At 38.7% G+C, this 18,913-nt stretch overlaps 1 protein-coding gene across 1 annotated transcript; it reads right to left on the reverse strand.

The window, feature by feature from the left end:
- Window positions 1-11,029: 11,029 nt before the first annotated feature.
- Window positions 11,030-12,234, reverse strand: LOC307056100 (L-lactate dehydrogenase B chain-like; the record flags this gene model as incomplete). Its single annotated transcript, XM_079708573.1, is given in 2 exon segments — window positions 11,030-12,141; window positions 12,145-12,234. Coding segments are annotated over 2 exon segments (1,002 nt in total). The 3' UTR covers window positions 11,030-11,229.
- Between the last annotated feature and the right edge of the window lie 6,679 nt (window positions 12,235-18,913).

Genomic DNA, 18,913 nt, shown 5'->3' on the forward strand with positions numbered 1-18,913 from the left:
ACCATGTCACAGTCCTGGTTCTATCACTTCATACTTCTATAATCTGAGAAGGACTTATGCAATAAAGAAGACATTACGAAACAAAAAGATTTAGAGGTAAAGAACCATCCAGAAATAGACACAAAAGCCATGTGTGCATGTGGTGGAGTGGGGCGTTGAGTGTGAGGAAAGGTGTTGCAAATCTCGTAGCATCTGGAATTATTGTGCAGAATTAGTTAAGTATTCTGGGACCTGAACATCAGTGGGGCTGTCTTGAAAATAAAATCCATTAATGAATTTGCTTCTGGACTCTTTGTTCTATAATTTTTAAGTCATCCTGTCAGTTGGAAACTCATTTGATGATGTAGTTGACCTTTAGTAAACCTCAGTGTACTCGCTAATGTTTCAAAAGAATCACTGGTAATGCATCCTGATAATAGATTAACACACCGTAATATGTCTCTGGAGTAGAACTTTCATACTATATTCCTCCAAAAGACTGTCCAGGGAATGATAGGTTCTGAAGATGATTCCATTTGATTAGCCTGGAAAGTGTGATGATATTATGAACTGTTTTAATTCTTTGGATATAGGACAATTTGGAGATGGCCTGCCATGGAAAAGTTGATATCTGTGACCCCTAGAAAGAGACTGTTCTCTTCTCTCGAATTTTGCAACAGGAAAGTTTCCATTTTGGAGTTATCTATCTTTGGGTATTCTCAGTAGTCAGTTTGAATGGGTTCTATACCTAGGAATAGATTGTGAGCATATATCAGAGGTGCTGTTAAGCAGCTACTTTCTTAATGGAGCCGGGCCACACAACCACATATATCAGATATGGTGCAGAGTAGTATTACTTTTATTCTATTTCTTAAGGAGTGTGAGATGGAGAGGTAGGTCTGACAAAATAATTCAGGAGTGAAGACTGAGGGTGATGAACAGATTTCACTTTGTGCATTATTTCCAATAATTTGGTAGCAATTACCTAAAAGGTTGTTTTGGGAAAGATTCTGAGGCAGTAGCCAGGCTCTGCAGGACAGTATGCCATGATCATTTAATGGTGACTGTTCTTGGAGTCTGGGTAGAAGAGGGGAAAGTGGAAGCACTTTTTTCTTTTTCTTTGCTTTTTTTTTTTTTTTTGGCACCCCTAGCAAGTGGAAACTAAGATTGCTATAAATTAAGTTTTGAGAAAAGAGAAGCAAAGTCATTGGGACCCACGAGTACAGTTAGATTGTTGTACTATACTACACTGTACTTGAGAGTTAAGCTCTAAAAGTTCAGTATGGGCTGGGTAAGGAAGGTGATATATGTGCATTAGTGACTGAAGATTAGAGTGTGGATGGCTTTATTTATTTGTTTATTTTTTAAAAATTGATTGATTTTTGGCTGCATTGGGTCTTCATTGTTGCGTGCGTGCTTTCTCTAGTTGCGGTGAGTGAGGGCTACTCTTTGTTGCGGTGCGCGGGCTTCTCATTGCAGTGGCTTCTCTTTGTTGCAGAGCATGGATTTTAGGCACACGGGCTTCAGTAGTTGTCGCTTGCAGGTTCTAGAGCACAGGCTCAGTAGTTGTGGCACACGGGTTTAGTTGCTCCACGGCATGTGGGATCTTCCCAGACCAGGGCTCGAACCCATGTCCCCTGCATTAGCAGGCAGATTCTTAACCACTGCGCCACCAGGGAAGTTCCTGGGTGGCTTTATTAAATGGAAAATATCAGAGTGAATTTTAGATTTCCTTGGAGATGATTTCTGTGCATAGAAAAGGCTGTTTTTGGTTATTTTAATGTAATATTCAATTTATTAAACTTATAAATTCAGAAACTTTATTTTTCCTTAGAAGTCCTGGTTCATCTTATTATTCTATTTTTTTAAAAAACATCTTTATTGGAGTATAATCTCTTTACAGTGGTGTGTTAGTTTCTGCTATTTTTAAGTAAAGCAAATTTTGATGATGATTTTGATTAGTTTGGTTTCATTTACGAACTTGGTCTATTAAGCTGCTTCAAATATTTTAAACTTAATTTATCCTATTTCTTTTTTAAACAGTTCAAAGGTAAAACTAATAACCAAAATGTTCCCAATACTTAAACAATTCCAGAAAAACTAATAAATTCCATACGGTGAATCTAAAACTATTTACCAAGATTAAATACCATTATTCTTCTCAGACAGAAAAAGTCTTAAGAATAATTGCTCAGTGAACATAAAGCTAATCTGTTAGATCCTTTGAAGTGTCAAATTCTTTTAAACATTAGAGATAATTTAAATATAAAATGTAGACTCCTAAGTTCAAGTTAAGTCCTTAGCTTATCATTTTGTAACCTCTTTGATTTAAAGCAGATAAAGATTGCTTGCTTTAATATGGGATTTAAAAAAAATTCCCCTATAAAGAAACCTATAGAAGGCAGATATTAAATCTTTCATGGGATATCAAGGTATAAAGCATAAAAGATAGTTATCCCAGAGTTCCAAAGGCTCATGGGTAACTCTAGATTTCCATGAAACAGTTTGCAAACATAACCTTTGTGCCAAATTTGTGCTATAACTATTCAAAATGGGGAAGGTTCCTGGCTCCCGGGACTCCCACTTTTTAAAAATTGAGGTAAGATTCATATAACATAGAATTAACCATTTAAAATATGCAAATCAAATAACTCAGTTCTGTTTCTTTTTATGGCTGAATAATATTCCATTGTATAAATGTACCACATCTTCTTTATCCATTCATCTGTCGATGGACACTTTGGTTGCTTCCACGTCCTGGCGATTGTACATAGAGCTGCAATGAACATTGTGGTACATGCCTCTTTTTGAATTATGGTTTTCTCAGTAGTGGGGTTGCTGGGTCATATGGTAGTTCTATTTTTATTTTTTGAAGGAAACTCCATACTATTCTCCATAGTGGCTGTGTAGTGAGGTGGATGGACCTAGAGTCTGTCATACAGACTGAAGTAAGTCAGAAGAGAAAAACAAATACTGTACGCTAACACATATATGTGGAATCTAAAAAAAACAAAAAATGGTTCTGATGAACCTAGGGGCAGGACAGGAATAAAGACGCAGACGTAGAGAATGGACTTGAGGACACAGGGGCGGGGGAAGGGTAAGCTGGGACGAAGTGAGAGAGTAGCATTGGCATATATACACTACCAAATGTAAAATAGATAGCTAGTGGGAAGCAGCCCATAGCACAGGGAGATCAGCTCAGTCCTTTGTGACCACCTAGAGAGGTGGGATAGGGAGGGTGGGAGGGAGGCTCAAGAAGGAGAGGATATGGGGATATATGTATACATATGCTGATTCACTTTGTTATACAGCAGAAACTAACACAACACTGTAAAGCAATTATACTCCAATAAAGATGTAAAAAAAAATAATAAAGTATGCAAATCAATGGCATTTAGCATGTTCACAGTATTACACAGTCATCACCTCTACTCAGTACCCAAATATTTTTATCACTCAGAAAGGCAAACTTGTACCCATTAATCAGTCATTCCCCAGCCCCTGGCATCTACTATTCTGCCTTCTGTCTCTATGGATTTACCTATTCTGAATATTTCTTATAAATTGAACCGTATAATATATATATTTTTGTGCCTGACTTCCTTCCATTAGGGTAATATTTTCAGCATTCATTCATGTCGTAGTATGTATCAATACTTCATTCCTTTTGATGGCTGACTAATATTCCATTGTATAGATACACCACATTTTGTTTATCCAGTCCATCAGCTGATGGGCATTTGGGTTTTTTGCACTTTTTGGCTATTGTGTATAATAGTGCTGCTATGAACATTCATGTACATGTTGAACATTCATGTACAAGTTTTTGTTTAAATACCTATTTTCAACTCCTCATTTTTGAGGAGCTAAGTAAGTTACCCACATGTAACAACTAATACTGGGATCGTGATATGAATCCGGACTTCACAATCTAAAACCCGTGTTTTTTCCAGGAGAGAACAATATTTCCCAAGGACAAAGGAACCAGGGAGCTAGTCCACTTTTTTTGCAAGAGGATGTGAAAGCTCCCTTCTTCCTTTCATAGACGAATCAAATGGAATTTGATTATTCCTCACATTCTAAAGTAGTCTGTGATTAGAAAGGGATAGAAAAGGCTTACAGAGGAAAGGGATATGATTGATTATAAATTATCCCTGTATTTACAGATGGGCACTATTTCTTCTACTTTCTTTCAACTTACATCAGGGAGCTTCTGCCTTATAAACATTATTGGCTAATATGTCACTTAACTTTAGCTTAGAAATTATTTGGAGGAAAAAGTCTCTGAGAGGAAACAGCACCATGCTCTGTTGGTGTCCTTTTGTAAATGATTCCCTCTAGTGGTTTGAAATTTTGTCACTGTGTTGACAAGATTTCTGTCTTCAAAAATGTAAGCAAGAGAAACCCAGGATATTTATTATTGATGATAATCAAAATCACAACAGCAGTAATTCTGGAGGCTTCTGGCTGTCATTACACAGAGGAAACCAGGGTAAGCTTTTAAAATATTTATCACATCAAGTTACTTCCTGACTTTACATTCTAATTAGAATAAACTCCAAACTCTTTTCTATGCCTTATAAAACCCCAAAGGCTTGAAGCCTACCTGTTGCTCCAAACTCTTGCTGGAATGTCAACCATAGAGGGGCAGGAGCTTCTCTGACTCTTTGTCATTATTTTATCTCCAGCACTGGAATAATGCCTGGCAAATGGCTGGTGCTCAGTAGAAGCATATGAATGGCTGAATGAATGTCTTCTCCTTCTACTCTCCTGCTCCAAACTCCTCTCTTACTTCAATACCTTGAGTACTTCAAACTCCTTACTGAATCACGGCCTTGGCAGTTGTAATCCCCATCTAGCTTGAATTTTCTCCTCCAGATCTGTGCATGTGGAGGAAACTTCTTCACACCCCTCAGGTCCCAGGCTCCAGGAAGAGATCCTGTGATGTAGACCCCACCCCCTTCATTATTCCCTATCACATCACTCTGTATGTCTCCTTCACAGTCACAGTTTGCAAATATTTATTGATATATTTTTTGCTTGTTTCTTGTTTGATTTCCCCCAAGATGGCAAAACGGCAAGGCCCAAGTTTTGCCTATTCCTTATAGTATATTAAGTACCTAGGCAGTGTGCACTGTATGGTAGTCCCTCATTCCAAATGTGTTAAATAAGTGAACCAATGGCATAACGCTGTGGAATTTTCAAAGTAAGTTTAAGTTGATTGGCTGTAATAATCCTCATAACAATCCAATCTCAGTGGCCCTGATTTTATCAGAAGTCCCCTTTGGATTATTACATTCAGGAGGAAGAATAGAACAGAGTTCCTTAGCCCTGTGGCCTTCCTTTGGAATAGCATTGGGGTAGATCACTTGGCAGACATATCATAGGTGGGCCAGGTGGATGGGTTTTGAAGGATTTCATGCATTCCTTGGCAATGTCTGACTTCAGTCCAGTACTGTGAGAAAGGCCTAAGCCTTATGGCCTGTGATGCCCTAATTTTCAGCAGTGAACTGATGGGCCCCAGGAAATGACTGGACATCCCTGATTTCAGAGAATAAAGTCAGGGGCAGTTTTGGTTAAGTGCAAAGAGCCCAAACTTTGGAGTTAGAACTAGGTTTGAATTTTAGCTCAGATACTAATCAGCAGTGTAACCCAAGGCAACTGATTAAACCTCTCTGAGCTTCAGTGTCTTTGTGTAAGATGCATTAAGAGTAATGAATGCCATACAGAGTTGTGGAATAATGAAGTTTAGACTAAGGTAAATGTCCCGTGGTATATGCTGGGTGTGCTTAATGGTTGATGCAAGGTAAGAGGTGGGGTGAGGGACACATTCCAAAGGGAACAGGATGTGAAAAAGCTCTGAGATAAGAGAGAGATTATGGCCCGTCTGAAAAACGGAAAGGTGGTGGTGCATGACCTGAGCAAGTAAGCAAGGAGGAGACTGATAGGAGATGATGCTGGAGAGGCAGGAAAAGTGAAACATGCAGGGACCTAGAGCAATGGGAAAACAGGAAACAGATTCAAGCAGGGAGTAACACAATTCATGTTTCACTTTGCTTTTTTAAATTTTTAAATTTTTATTTTTGTATTGTTTGGCCGTACCACATAGCATGTGGGATCTTAGTTCCCCAACCAGGGATCGAACCTGTGCTCCCTGCAGTGGAAACGTGGAATCTTAACCACTGGAACGCCAGGGAAGTCCCTCACTTTGTTTTGCATGTGTAACATTCCAGATGTCTCACGATTCATGAACTGGGTTAGGTTTTTGAATTCAGATCTGCCTGACTTCAGAGTTTCACCCTTTTCCTGTAAACTACCCTACCACTCCCAGCATAGGTCAACTTACCTAGGTACACATTTGTCCTTTAATAAGGACTTTTAATACCTAATCCACCAGCTGTGTAAACTCTGGTAAATTACTTAACCTTGCTACATGTCATTGCCCACATCTCTAAGACTGTTGTGAAAATTAAATGTGTTATAAATGTTTGGCACGAGGTACATACTCAATATCTATTAGCTGCAACAATCATAATTATCATCTAGCCTTAGAGATAGGGTGAGGGCAAATATAAGACACTTTAGGAAGCTGATGAAGGACCTGTTTTGTGAGAGGTGCTTCTTTCTGTGTCTCTCAGTTGAATTCTACCAAGCAAGCTGTTCCTACAGGGCAGAAAGTCAAGAGATACATGTCCTAATCTCACCTCTACTGAAAATTCATTTCATCTCCATTTTATCTCTGATTCTCAGTTTCCCCATCTGGGATGGGGATTGGAGATTTTAGTATGAGTCTCTCTTAGGGATGCTGTGAGGTGAAAATGACCTAAAGGGGCTTAGAGCTCTTAGAAAGAAAATGACAACATACATTTAAGGAAGCTGGTGTCATTTTTAATGTTGTGTTTGAAAGGAGATGGATTTACACTGTGAATTACCCTTTATAATTTGCTTTTTAACAGCAATATGGTATAGCCCTGAAGAAGTCAAGATATAGGTGGCCTCCCTGGTATTAGTAAAGCTGAAGAAATATCAGTTAAGTTCCCCAAGGCAAAAAAGCCATTAGCTTTTCGAGCCAGGAAGAATCTAAATATCTTCCTCAGAACTCAGGATAATCATTCATAAATTTCCTCTGCTGTGTTTCTGTGACTCAGAGGCAAGAATGCATGGTATCCATTATATAAGATGAGTGGCTGACTTACCTAGGGTCACACAGTTAAGTCAGCAGTGATTAGAATCTATTATTTCCTGATTTGGAGTTCAGAATCAGAACTTACTAGACTTAATTGATATCCCAGCTTGGATTTTTAATTCACTGGACCTTTCTATTAAGCTGTATCACAAACCATCATGGCAGAATAATTTTGAGATTTCTTCCCACTTAACCTGTCAGTCCAAGCCATTTATGTGATGAACTTGCTGTTTGCCAGTTATGCTGCTATTTTAATAATCTGCAAATACGTGCCTCAGACCAGAGCCAGCTTAAGACTAAGTTGTGAAAGTGGCCAAGCTTGTTTGCTGCTCAGGAACCCAAAGCCCTAGGTATTCATGGCCTCCTTTTTTTTCCTTTTAATTTTTTAAGATTTTATTTTTAAAAATGATTTTAGATTCACAGCAAAATTAACAGAAAAATACAGAGATTTTCCATATGCCCCCACACATGCATAGCCTCCCCCATTATCAACAATCCCCATGGAGTGGTACACTTGTTGCAATTGATGAACCTAGGTTGACATATCATAATCAGCCAAAGCCCATAGTTTACATCAGGGTTCAACTTGGGGTTGTGTATTCTATGAGTTTGGACAAATGTATGATGTGTATCCATCATAGAGTATTGTACAGAATATTTTCACTATCCTAAAATTCCTCTGTGCTACATTGGGCAAATTCTTTATTTTTTTAACATTTTTATTGGAGTATAACTGCTTTGCAATGTTGCATTACTTTCTGCCGTGTAACAAAGTGAATCAGCTATACATACACATATATCCCCATATCTCCTCCCTCTTGCGTCTGCCTCCCACCCTCCCTATCCTACCCCTCTAGATGGACACAAAGCACCGACCTGACCTCCCTGTGCTATGTGGCTGCTTCCCACTAGCTATTGGTTTTACATTTGTTAGTGTATATATGTCCATGCTACTCCCTCACTTCGTCCCAGCTTACCCTTCCCCCCACCCCGTGTCCTCAAGCCCATTCTGTACATCTGCATCTTTATTCCTGTCCTGCCCCAAGGTTCATCAGGCCATTTCTTTTTAGGATCCATATATATGTGTTAGCATACGGTATTTGTTTTTCTCTTTCTGATTTACTTCACCCTGTATGACAGACTCTAGGTTCATCCGCCTCCTACAAATAACTCAATTTGGTTTCTTCTTATGGCTGAGTAATATTCCATTGTATACATGTGCCACATCTTCTTTATCCATTCATCTGTTGATGGACACTTAGGTTGCTTCCATGTCCTGGCTATTGCAAACAGTGCTGCAATGATCATTGTAGTACATGACTCTTTTTGAATTATGGTTTGCTCAGGGTATACACCCAGTAGTGGGATTGCTGGGTCCTATGGTACTTTTATTTTCAGTTTTTTAAGGAACCTTCATACTGTTCTCCATAGCGGCTGTATCAATTTACATTCCCACCAACAGTGCAAGAGGGTTCCCTTTTCTCCACACCCTCTCCAGCATTTATTATTTGTAGATTTCTGATGATGGCCATTCTGACCAGTGTGAGGTGATACCTCATTGTGGTTTTGATTTGCATTTCTCTAATGAGTAGTGATGTTGAGCATCCTTTCATGTGTTTGTTGGCAATCTGTATATCTTCTCTGGAGAAATGTCTATTTAGGTCTTCTGCCCATTTTTGGATTGGGTTGTTTGTCCTTTTGATATTGGGTTGCATGAGCTGCTTCTGTATTTTGGAGATTAATCCTTTGTCTGTTGCTTCGTTTGAAAATATTTTCTCCCATTCTGAGGGTTGTCTTTTCATCTTGTTTATGGTTTCCTTTGCTGTGCAAAAGGTTTTAATTTTCATTAGGTCCCATTTGTTTATTTTTGTTTTTATTTCCATTTCTCTAGGAAGTGAGTCAAAAAAGATCTTGCTGTCATTTATGTCATGGAGTGTTCTGCCTTTGTTTTCGTCTAAGAGTTTGATAGTGTCTGGCATTACATTTAGGTCTTTAATACATTTTGAGTTTATTTTTGTGTATGGTGTTAGGAAGTGTTCTAATTTCATTCTTTTACATGTAGCTGTCCAGTTTTCCCAGCACCACTTATTGAAGAGCCTGTCTTTTCTCCATTGTATATTCTTGCCTCCTTTATCAAAGATAAGGTGACCATATATGCATGGGTTTATCTCTGGGCTTTCTATCCTGTTCCATTCATCTATATGTCTGTTTTTGGGCCAGTACCATACTATCTTCATTACTGTACCTTTGTAGTATCGTCTGAAGTCAGGGAGCCTGATTCCTCCAGCTCCGTTTTGCTTTCTCAAGATTGCTTTGGCCATTTGGGGTCTTTTGTGTTCCTATACAAATTGTGAAATTTTTTGTTCTAGTTCTGTGAAAAATGCCACTGGTAGTTTGATAGGGATTGTATTGAATCTGTAGATTGCTTTGGGTAGTACAGTCATCTTCACACTGTTAATTGTTCCAATCCAAGGACATGGTATATCTCTCCATCTGTTTGTATCATCTTTAATTTCTTTCATCAGTGTCTTATAGTTTTCTGCATACAGGTCTTTTGTCTCCTTAGGAAGGTTTATTCCTAGGTATTTTATTCTTTTTTTTGCAGTGGTAAATGGGAGTTTCCTTAAGTTCTGTTTCAGATTTTTCATCATTAGTGTATAGGAATGCAAGAAATTTCTGAGCATTAATCATGTATCCTGCTACTTTACTGAATTCATTGATTAGCTCTAGTAGTTTTCTGGTAGCATTTTTAGGATTCTCTATGTATAGTATCATGTCACCTGCAAACAGTGACAGTTTTACTTCTTCTTTTCTGATTTGGATTCCTTTTATTTCTTTTTCTTATCTGATTGCTGTGGCTAAAACTTCCAAAACTATGTTGAATAACAGTGGTGAGAGTGGGCAGCCTTGCCTTGTTCCTGATCTTAGAGGAAATGGTTTCAGTTTTTCACCACTGACAATGATGTTGTCTGTGGGTTTGTCATATATGGCCTTTATAATGTTGAGGTAGGTCCCCTCTATGCCTACTTTCTGGAGAGTTTTTATCATAAATAGGTGTTGAATTTTATCAAAACCTTTTTCTGCATCTATTGAGATGATCATATGGTTTTTCTCCTTCAATTTGTTAATATGCTGTATCACATTGATTGATTTGCATATATTGAAGAATCCTTGCATTCCTGGGATAAACCCCACTTGATCATGGTATATGATCCTTTTAATGTGCTGTTGGATTCTGTTTACTAGTATTTTGTTGAGGATTTTTACATCACTGTTCATCAGTGATATTGGTCTGTAGTTTTCTTTCTTTGTGACATCTTTGTCTGGTTTTGGTTTCAGCGTGATGGGGGCCTTGTAGAATGAGTTTGGGAGTGTTCTTCCCTCTGCTGTATTTTGGAAGAGTTTGAGAAGGATAGGTGTTAGCTCTTCTCTAAATGTTTGATAGAATTTGCCTGTGAAGCCATCTGGTCCTGGGCTTTTGTTTGTTGGAAGATTTCTAATCATGGTTTCAATTTCAGTGCTTGTGATTGGTCTGTTTATATTTTCTATTTCTTCCCGGTTCAGTCTTGGCAGGTTGTGCTTTTCTAAGAATTTGTCCATTTCTTCCAGGTTGTCCATTTTATTGGCAAAGAGTTGATTGTAGTAATCTCTCATGATCCTTTGTATTTCTGCAGTGTCAGTTGTTACTTCTCCTTTTTCATTTCTAATTCCATTGATTTGAGTCTTCTCCCTTTTTTTATTGCTGAGTCTGGCTAATGGTTTATCAATTTTGTTTATCTTCTCAAACAACCAGCTTTTACTTTTATTGATCTCTGCTATTGTTTCCTTCATTTGTTTTTTGTTGATTTCTTTTTTTTTTTTCACACTACGATAGTTAATTTTATTTGTTCAAGGACTCATCTTGCAAGCATTAAACCAAGCTTGGGCTTTGATTCTGGGAGCCCAGATTCACATACTTAGGAAGATAAGAGCAGACTGTGCTCCATGTACAGGGATGAAAACTAAAGGCTCGTGGTTAATCACACTGTAGTTTTAAGTTTCTACAGCCTGGCAGCCAGAAGTCACAGGTCCTTTAGGTCCTTCTGGATGTCACAGAGGCTGTCTGCACTTTTCTTGAGTTGTGCAATCTCATCATCCTTCAGCTTCTGGCTGATAACACTGGTTAACCCCCGAGCATTCAGGATACATGGAAGGCTCAAGAAGACTTCATTCTCAATGCCATACATCCCCTTCACCATTGTTGACACTGGGTGAATCCTGGATAGATTTTTCAACATAGATTCAATAAGATCAGCCACACTTAATCCAATAGCCCAGTTGGTGTATCCTTTTAGCTTGATGACTTCATAGGCACTTTCAACCACCATCTTGTGCACTTCCTTCCAATTTTCACTATCATTGTCCGTTCCCATTTCTGGATTCAGTTCCTGGAGAGAAACACCTGCCACATTCACCCTACTCCACACAGCCACACTTGAGTCGCCATGTTCTCCCAAAATCCATCCGTGGCAGCTGCTGGGATGAATGCCAAGTTTTTCAGCCATAAGATAGTGAAATCTAGCAGAATCCAGATTACATCCACTTCCAATCACACGGTGCTTGGGTAATCCACTTAGTTTCCAGGTAACATATGTGAGAATGTCCACTGGGTTAGAAACCACAATTATGATGCAGTCAGGACTGTACTTGACGATCTGAGGAATGATGAACTTGAAGACATTAACATTCCTCTGCACCAGATTCAGACGACTTTCTCCCTCTTGCTGGCGAACTCCTGCAGTTACCACCACGATCTTGGAATTGGCGGTCACAGAGTAATCTTTGTCTGCCACAATTTTTGGTGTCTGAAGGAATAGGCTCCCATGCTGCAGGTCCATCATTTCTCCTTTGAGTTTATCTTCCAAAACATCCACAAGAGCAAGCTCATCAGTCAGAGACTTTCCCAGAATGCTGATGGCACATGCCATACCAACTTATCCAACACCCACTACAGTGACCTTATTGTTTGGGACCGTTGCCTCTTCTTCTGCAACTGGTGCGATCAGTTTTTCCTTAAGAGTTGCCATTGTGCCCAGGGGAGAGAAAGTTCTCGAGACGGTGGTAACGGTCGCACGGAGAAGACAAAGTCAGCAGCGTGCGTCTCCTTCAGCGCAGGATCCGCAAGGCTTCGTTGATTTCTGATCTGATCTTTATGATTTCTTTCCTTGTGCTAACTTTAGGGATTTTTTTGTTCCTCTTTCTTTAATTGCTTTAGGTGTAAGGTTAGATTGTTTATTTGGGATGTTTCTTGTTTCTTGAGGTAGGATTATAATGCTATAAACTTCCCTCTTAGCACTGCTTTTGCTACATACCATAGGTTGTTGGTCATTGTGTTTTTATTGCCATTTGTTTCTAGGTATTTTTTGATTTCCTCTTTGATTTCTTCAGTGATCTCTTGGTTATTTAGTAGTGTATTGTGTAGCCTCCATGTGTTTGTATTTTTTACAGATTTTTTCCTCTAGTTGATATCTAGTCTCATATCATTTTGGTCGGAAAACACGGCCTCCCTTTATCAAGGTCTGCTGTAGTTATTTTCCCCCCTCTCTTTTACATCACAGTTTACCTTTCCCATGTTCTGTTTCCAGTACCTGTGAAAGTTGAATTCTTCTTAATCTGATAACAGAGGTAATAGGCATTTTGTTGAACTATCACAAGAATTCTCTGGGTCCCAGATTTTCATACCTATGGATTATTTCATCTTTATGTTTGTGTCTCCTATAGATTCACTTTCTAAAAGAAAATGTAGTTATCAAGCCAACTGCATATATTAAGTAATAATTAATCTGTTTTCCCATTTTTAATTAACCAGGGACTTAAACAGCTGCCAGATAGAGCTCCTTATCAGTATGAGATATAAGCAGTGTGACCACACTGAGATGATTATATCCAGTGAAAAGCAAGGAAATTTCCAACCTTGCCATATGCATATTGAGAACTTCAATTAGGCTTTAAAAATAGCAAAAATTTGCTCTTGAAAATCTATGTTCCTCTGTTTTAAAATACTTCTTTTTATGAGAGCTAGGGTAAGAACTGCTGACTTAACCCAATTCATAGCTCTTGGGTTAAATTTTAGAGTAAACATTTTTAGGAGTTCTCAAGATCTAGCAGGATGATTTTTTTTTTTAGGGTCAGCACCTTAGCTGAGTGTTCAAGAAGCAGTTTACCATAATGCACAAATATTTGCTTGTAACTGATAAGTGGCAGGAATTAATAGGCCCAAGAGAAATAAGTTTCTGCCCTTTGCCTCAATGAAATGACAATGCAGGGAGAGAAAACTTTAAGCATTCCTTATTTAGGAGTAGTTTCTGGTTTCTAACCTCCACCACTGAAAAAATGTGGAGCAAAATCTATGACCAAAGAAAATAATGAGGAAAATGAGGAATACAGCTAGTTTTCCTATAGAAAATTTTAGTCATTGTTTATCAAGAAAGAACCATGGTCCCTTCCTCTGAAAACTCTTCCATTGTGCTTTATAAGAGGTTTAATTTCATTCTTGGCTAGGGTTTCATTTAGTATTGCTACAAGAAATATTCATGTGACTTTTGTTCTATCTTGTCAATTAATTTGCAGAGAGACTATCTTTTCTACCTGAAGCTTGAGATATGGGAAATGAAACACTATCATATCCCAACACTGGTTGATACTTTCAGGTTTATTATCCAGATATATCATATCACATCACACTGTGACTCAAAAATAGCTTTTTCAGTAAGTAAAGACTAGGCTCTTCAGCCTGACTTAGGAGATGGAGTATAGTTAAACCTGACCTCATGCCCTTTAATTTGTAGTTAACTTTCAAGGATCAATTTAAGTGCTACTTCTTCCAAGAAGACTTAGCTGCTGGCACTAGCTGGACATGAATACTTTTTTATGTGAACCCTTATGTCATTCTGAAAGTCTCTTATATGCTGCCTTTAATCAGAGCCATGTACTTATTTTATTTCTCACAATAGATGATGGACTCCTTGAAGTGAGGGCCTTTTTACAAGTTTATATTCACAAAGGGCCTAAATTAGAACTTTACAGAGAGGGAGTCCTAGATTACATGTACTGATTGAGTGAGTGAATGAATTCAGTCCTTAGTTCTCAATATTGGGGAATCAAAATACATATTTCTCTTAGTGTTCCATGTATTATGAGCCAATGACTGGGGCCATAAGACATTTGGAAAAAATGATCTGACTCTGTTGGAAATGGAGATGGGGCTAATGAGGGCTTTTAAAATTTTTTTGTTTTGTTTAATAAAAAAAACTTGCCAAAAACAGTGGGAAGGAGAGAGGAAAGTTTCCATGGCAACCTCCAACGCTGTACCTCTGAAGATTCAGTTTATACATTTAAAAAAATGTGCCTTCATTTATTCTTCCCATGGAGACTGGGACTTAGTTAACTGGTAAAAAGTTTTATGGAGGAGGTTTTAATGATACCTGTCAATTTAGGGAAAGGTAAAGAGGAGAGAAACTTTATCATTGCTGGTGAAATGTACTCAGACTTCTGCACTTTTTGATTTACCAGAATAAATGTATATGAGTGATGGGGGTGGGGTGAGGTGGGGTTCATACCTAGTCCAGAAGGAAGATGACTAGGCTGGCCTGATACAATATCTGTCCACATTGCACACCTCATCACACTGTTAGCTTAAAACAAAAGAGACCGTAGTAAAATAGCGTTATATGGATCATCAAATGCAACTATTTGGGGGTGTAGGAAAAATATGAATTCAATAAATCAACAGATTTTTTCAAGAGAGGCAGGGGGATAAAGCTTGAAGTTAAAGTTAATTAAAAATATTAACTGCTCTGACATTTGGTAAGCATACGGAATTGAAGAAGTTACCTAATTTTCCACAAGCCTATGTTTGCTCATGTGTATAGCAAGGGCAGTACCTACTCCAATGGGGGTTTTGTGACATTTGAAAGGTCAGCACAGGACATGGCATACACTAAGAACTCAGAAAATGTTAGATGATGGTGATGATGGTAATGGTGGTGACAGTGATGGTGACAGTGATAGTAGTGATGTGGTGATGATGATGATTTCCTTCTGTGAATAGCACGATGTTATACATCTAGAATTCAACAAATAAACTCTTACATAGGAATTGGCCCCAAGGAGATTGTGATTTAACCTGGGATATGTAACAGTCACATGTTGCAAGTTAAATAGTAATACAGTCCAAACTGCTTAAGACAACATCAAGGCCCCCTCCTACTACCCCTTCCTGTTCATCTCCTGCTACAACTCCCAGTACAAGTTGATATCAACACACAAGCCATACCAATTACTCTCCACCCTCTGAGCTCATCAGCACCCAGCTATCATTCCTCCTGCCTTTACACATGTCACTTCTCCTTGGCGTGCCCTTCCCCTCTTCATTTACTTGCTGACCCATCCTTCAGGCCTCAGCTTCTTTGAAAGTGCCCCTAAATACAAGGGGCACTTGTATTTATCTCTTTTAGGAAGCATTTCTTTCCATCAACATTTATGATGCATGTGCCAGCCAGTGAGATAGGCACTGGGATACAAAGCCTAAGAAATCATGAGATCTACCCTAAGGACTTTTTGTTTTGGTTTTTACTATTTTGCTTGCCCTTAACAGACTGTTGTCACATTTCTTTATCCCTTTTATCTTACACTAAAGGCTGAGTATAAGGTCTGACATGTAATAGATAATAAATGTTGATAGGATAAAATCAACAGATGGAGGCATTTAGCGCAGAGAGCACTTAAACCAAAGAAACTGTCAGTGGTAGGAAGAAAGGAGAATTCTTATTATTTAAATAAGTTAGGTGGTAGGAGCTGGAAGTTAGGTAGACAGAGACCCTGATTCCAACAAGGTTGTACTCATTTTGAAGGGATGATTGCTAGGATACTTCTTTCTCACAAACAAGTGGGCACACCAAATCTATGTTGCCTCATTTAATCTTATAAGTATATTGGGAAAAGGGACACAAGCCAGTGGCTGCAGAAGGACAGTTATTGCATGTATTTGGGTGTGTCTTGATTCTCTTTCAAAACCAATTTTGTTTTAGAATATTCATTGTTTTTATAATCATGTATAAGTTATTCCTCTATTTGTGTCGGCCATGTAGGAGTGAATAAAATTAAAAGTCACTATTTTTATGCCCAGTAAGTGATTGAATTGCACTTTAAACAAGGGTAAGCCTCCTAAGTAGAGAGACATGACCCAAGGTTGGGTCCCAATATTTGAAGCACCAGATGTCTGTCTGTCTGGGGAGAAAGTCTCCTACAGAGAGGAGAGGGTCTTACATCTTTGATTTTTTTCCCCCTTGGGTGATTTTTTTTATTTCTTTCTTGTTCATTTGTACAAAAATATTTATTGAGCCTCCAGGCTGTTTGAGGCACCATGCTAGGCTCTCGGGCTGAAGTGGGGCTTGATCAAATCTGTACAGAGATATTTAATGTAGATTATCAGAATTTCTAAAAGAGGATAATAGCAGATGTAGGCCTAGTCCCCAGAGTATACCCTGCCACAAAAATCTATTCCCCACCCATCCTTTCCAACCCCCAAAGCAATTTTACACCAAAGTGTGACCTATTTTGAACCTGAGTAGTTGGATGCATTTTCCATTCTACAAAACTCTGTGTGAAAAAAGTATTATGTTGATTAGAGTTGTGAGAAACTCTTCCTGGAAGCCAGGAGTCAAAATAATGGTATCACTTTTTTTTTTTTTTTTTTTTTTTTTGGTCTCCACTACTAGACAGAAGAAAAAGGGATCATTTTCTTTTCTCCCTTCCTCAGCAAAGCTGGTGAAGGATGCCTGTCATTTGCTATTAACAGAACTCCTTCACTCCATTCTCAAGGAATCTTAACAAGTGTCATCTAAGAAGGGCCTAAGGAATGAAACTCCAGGAAGCTGCTAGAGTCAAAAGCACCAATCTCCTCACTGCAGAGCTGGCACCAAGGTCCCACCCAGCTCAGGGGAGTTACTGCCATTGGAAATGTAGACTAGCATACCTCACTTTCTCAAAAGCAGGTATGGGGCTGACTATTAAATCCACAAGGAGACACTTTTGTCATAACAATTGACCAACTGCCACATGGACATAGATGTTAAATGAAACATTCTTCCCACCAGGTTACTTGGTTGACCGAAGTTATCAAAATGGTACTACTAGGGACAAGGGGCTGAGACTTGGTGATAGAACTTTTTGTTGTAAATTAATTTAACCTCCAAATACAACGGGCATTTCCTTTTTTTAAAAAAAAAAAAAGTCTTTTGGGCTTCCCTGGTGGCGCAGTAGTTGAGAGTCCGCCTGCCAATGCTAGGGGACACGGGTTCGTGCCCCGGTCCAGGAGGATCCCACGTGCCGCGGAGCGGCTGGGCCTGTGGGCCATGGCCTCTGAGCCTGCGTGTCCGGAGCCTGTGCTCCTCAACGGGAGAGGCCCCAACGTGAGAGGCCCGCGTACAGCAAAAAAAAAAAAAAAAAAAAGTCTTTCATATGCTATTTTTACTGAAGATTACTGTACTTGATCCCCAGAAGAACTGATGATTATCAGGACACAAAAGTTCATAGAAGGGAAGTTGCCCAGGGTTATCGAGTTAGGAAGTGCTGGAGCTGGAACTCTCCCCTTCATCCTTTATATTCTAGGACTGCTGCTCTTTTCATACCTGTCCAGATGTGTTGACTTCTGAATGTAATACTGCTTATAACCTATTATTGGTTTGAAGAGTTTCCAGCAGAGCTTCTTAGAATCAGGGGGTATATTTAATACTACTGATGGAGAGTTAAGCATGATCTAAGACCATGTAGCAGAGACGAGCTGATTTGAACATGGGATACAACAAACCCAGGAATTTTACCTTCAGTAATGCTGCTTCTAAAATGAGGCATGATGGGTTTGGCATGTGACTGCAAAATAATTATACCCTTTATTGTGTGTTTCCCAAATCATTTTACTTTATTAATGGTTGTACTTTCAAATGTTGAGTTTTTACATTGTTATTAATATAGTATGATTTTTAAATTACTACTCTAAAAAATATTTAATGTTGGCCCTTCTCATATCAACTGCTCTTGCCATGGATTTTAGACCATCTCCAAAACTGTCTTTCAAACTGGCAAAACACCATCCAAAAGACTGTCATTTTTACAATCAATGCTAATTGTTGCCAGTGGAACCATGTTTCATGTTTAGTCCAGATAATATTGACATGTGGTCTAATTCAATTGAAGTGGAAACATATTTCTTATCTTTTATATTCAATATATTTTACTTGGTTTTGGTGAAATAATGAAGGAAAAACTGGTGGGGACCTTAAAATGTCAATGGGAGAGGAAAGATACAAACAACTAATGAAAATATAAGGCTGAATGAAATACATTTTGTCTTATAGGTAAATATATTGCTGTGGGAGCAAAAGTGAAAAAGCAATTAAACTTGACAGGAAGACTGGGGGAAAGTTTCACAGACGTATGATGTCTGAGCTGGGCTTTCATGGATGAGTTGGATTTTCTTCTATATAGGAGTGGATGGGGGCGCACGCTGGGCTGAGAGAATATCAAGGGCAGGCAGAGGTAGAGGAGTGTGAAAGTATGTTTAGGAAAGCACATGTGGTTAAGAGAATTTGAAATATGACTAGAGAATTGGAATAAAAGTGAGGTGTGTCAGGGCATGAAACAGGGCAACAGCAGTAGTGATATTTAGATACGTAGGTTTGCCAGATTTCGCAAATAAAAATACAG

Source organism: Hyperoodon ampullatus (assembly GCF_949752795.1).
Source record: "Hyperoodon ampullatus genome assembly, chromosome: 7".
Classification (NCBI taxonomy): domain Eukaryota; kingdom Metazoa; phylum Chordata; class Mammalia; order Artiodactyla; family Ziphiidae; genus Hyperoodon; species Hyperoodon ampullatus.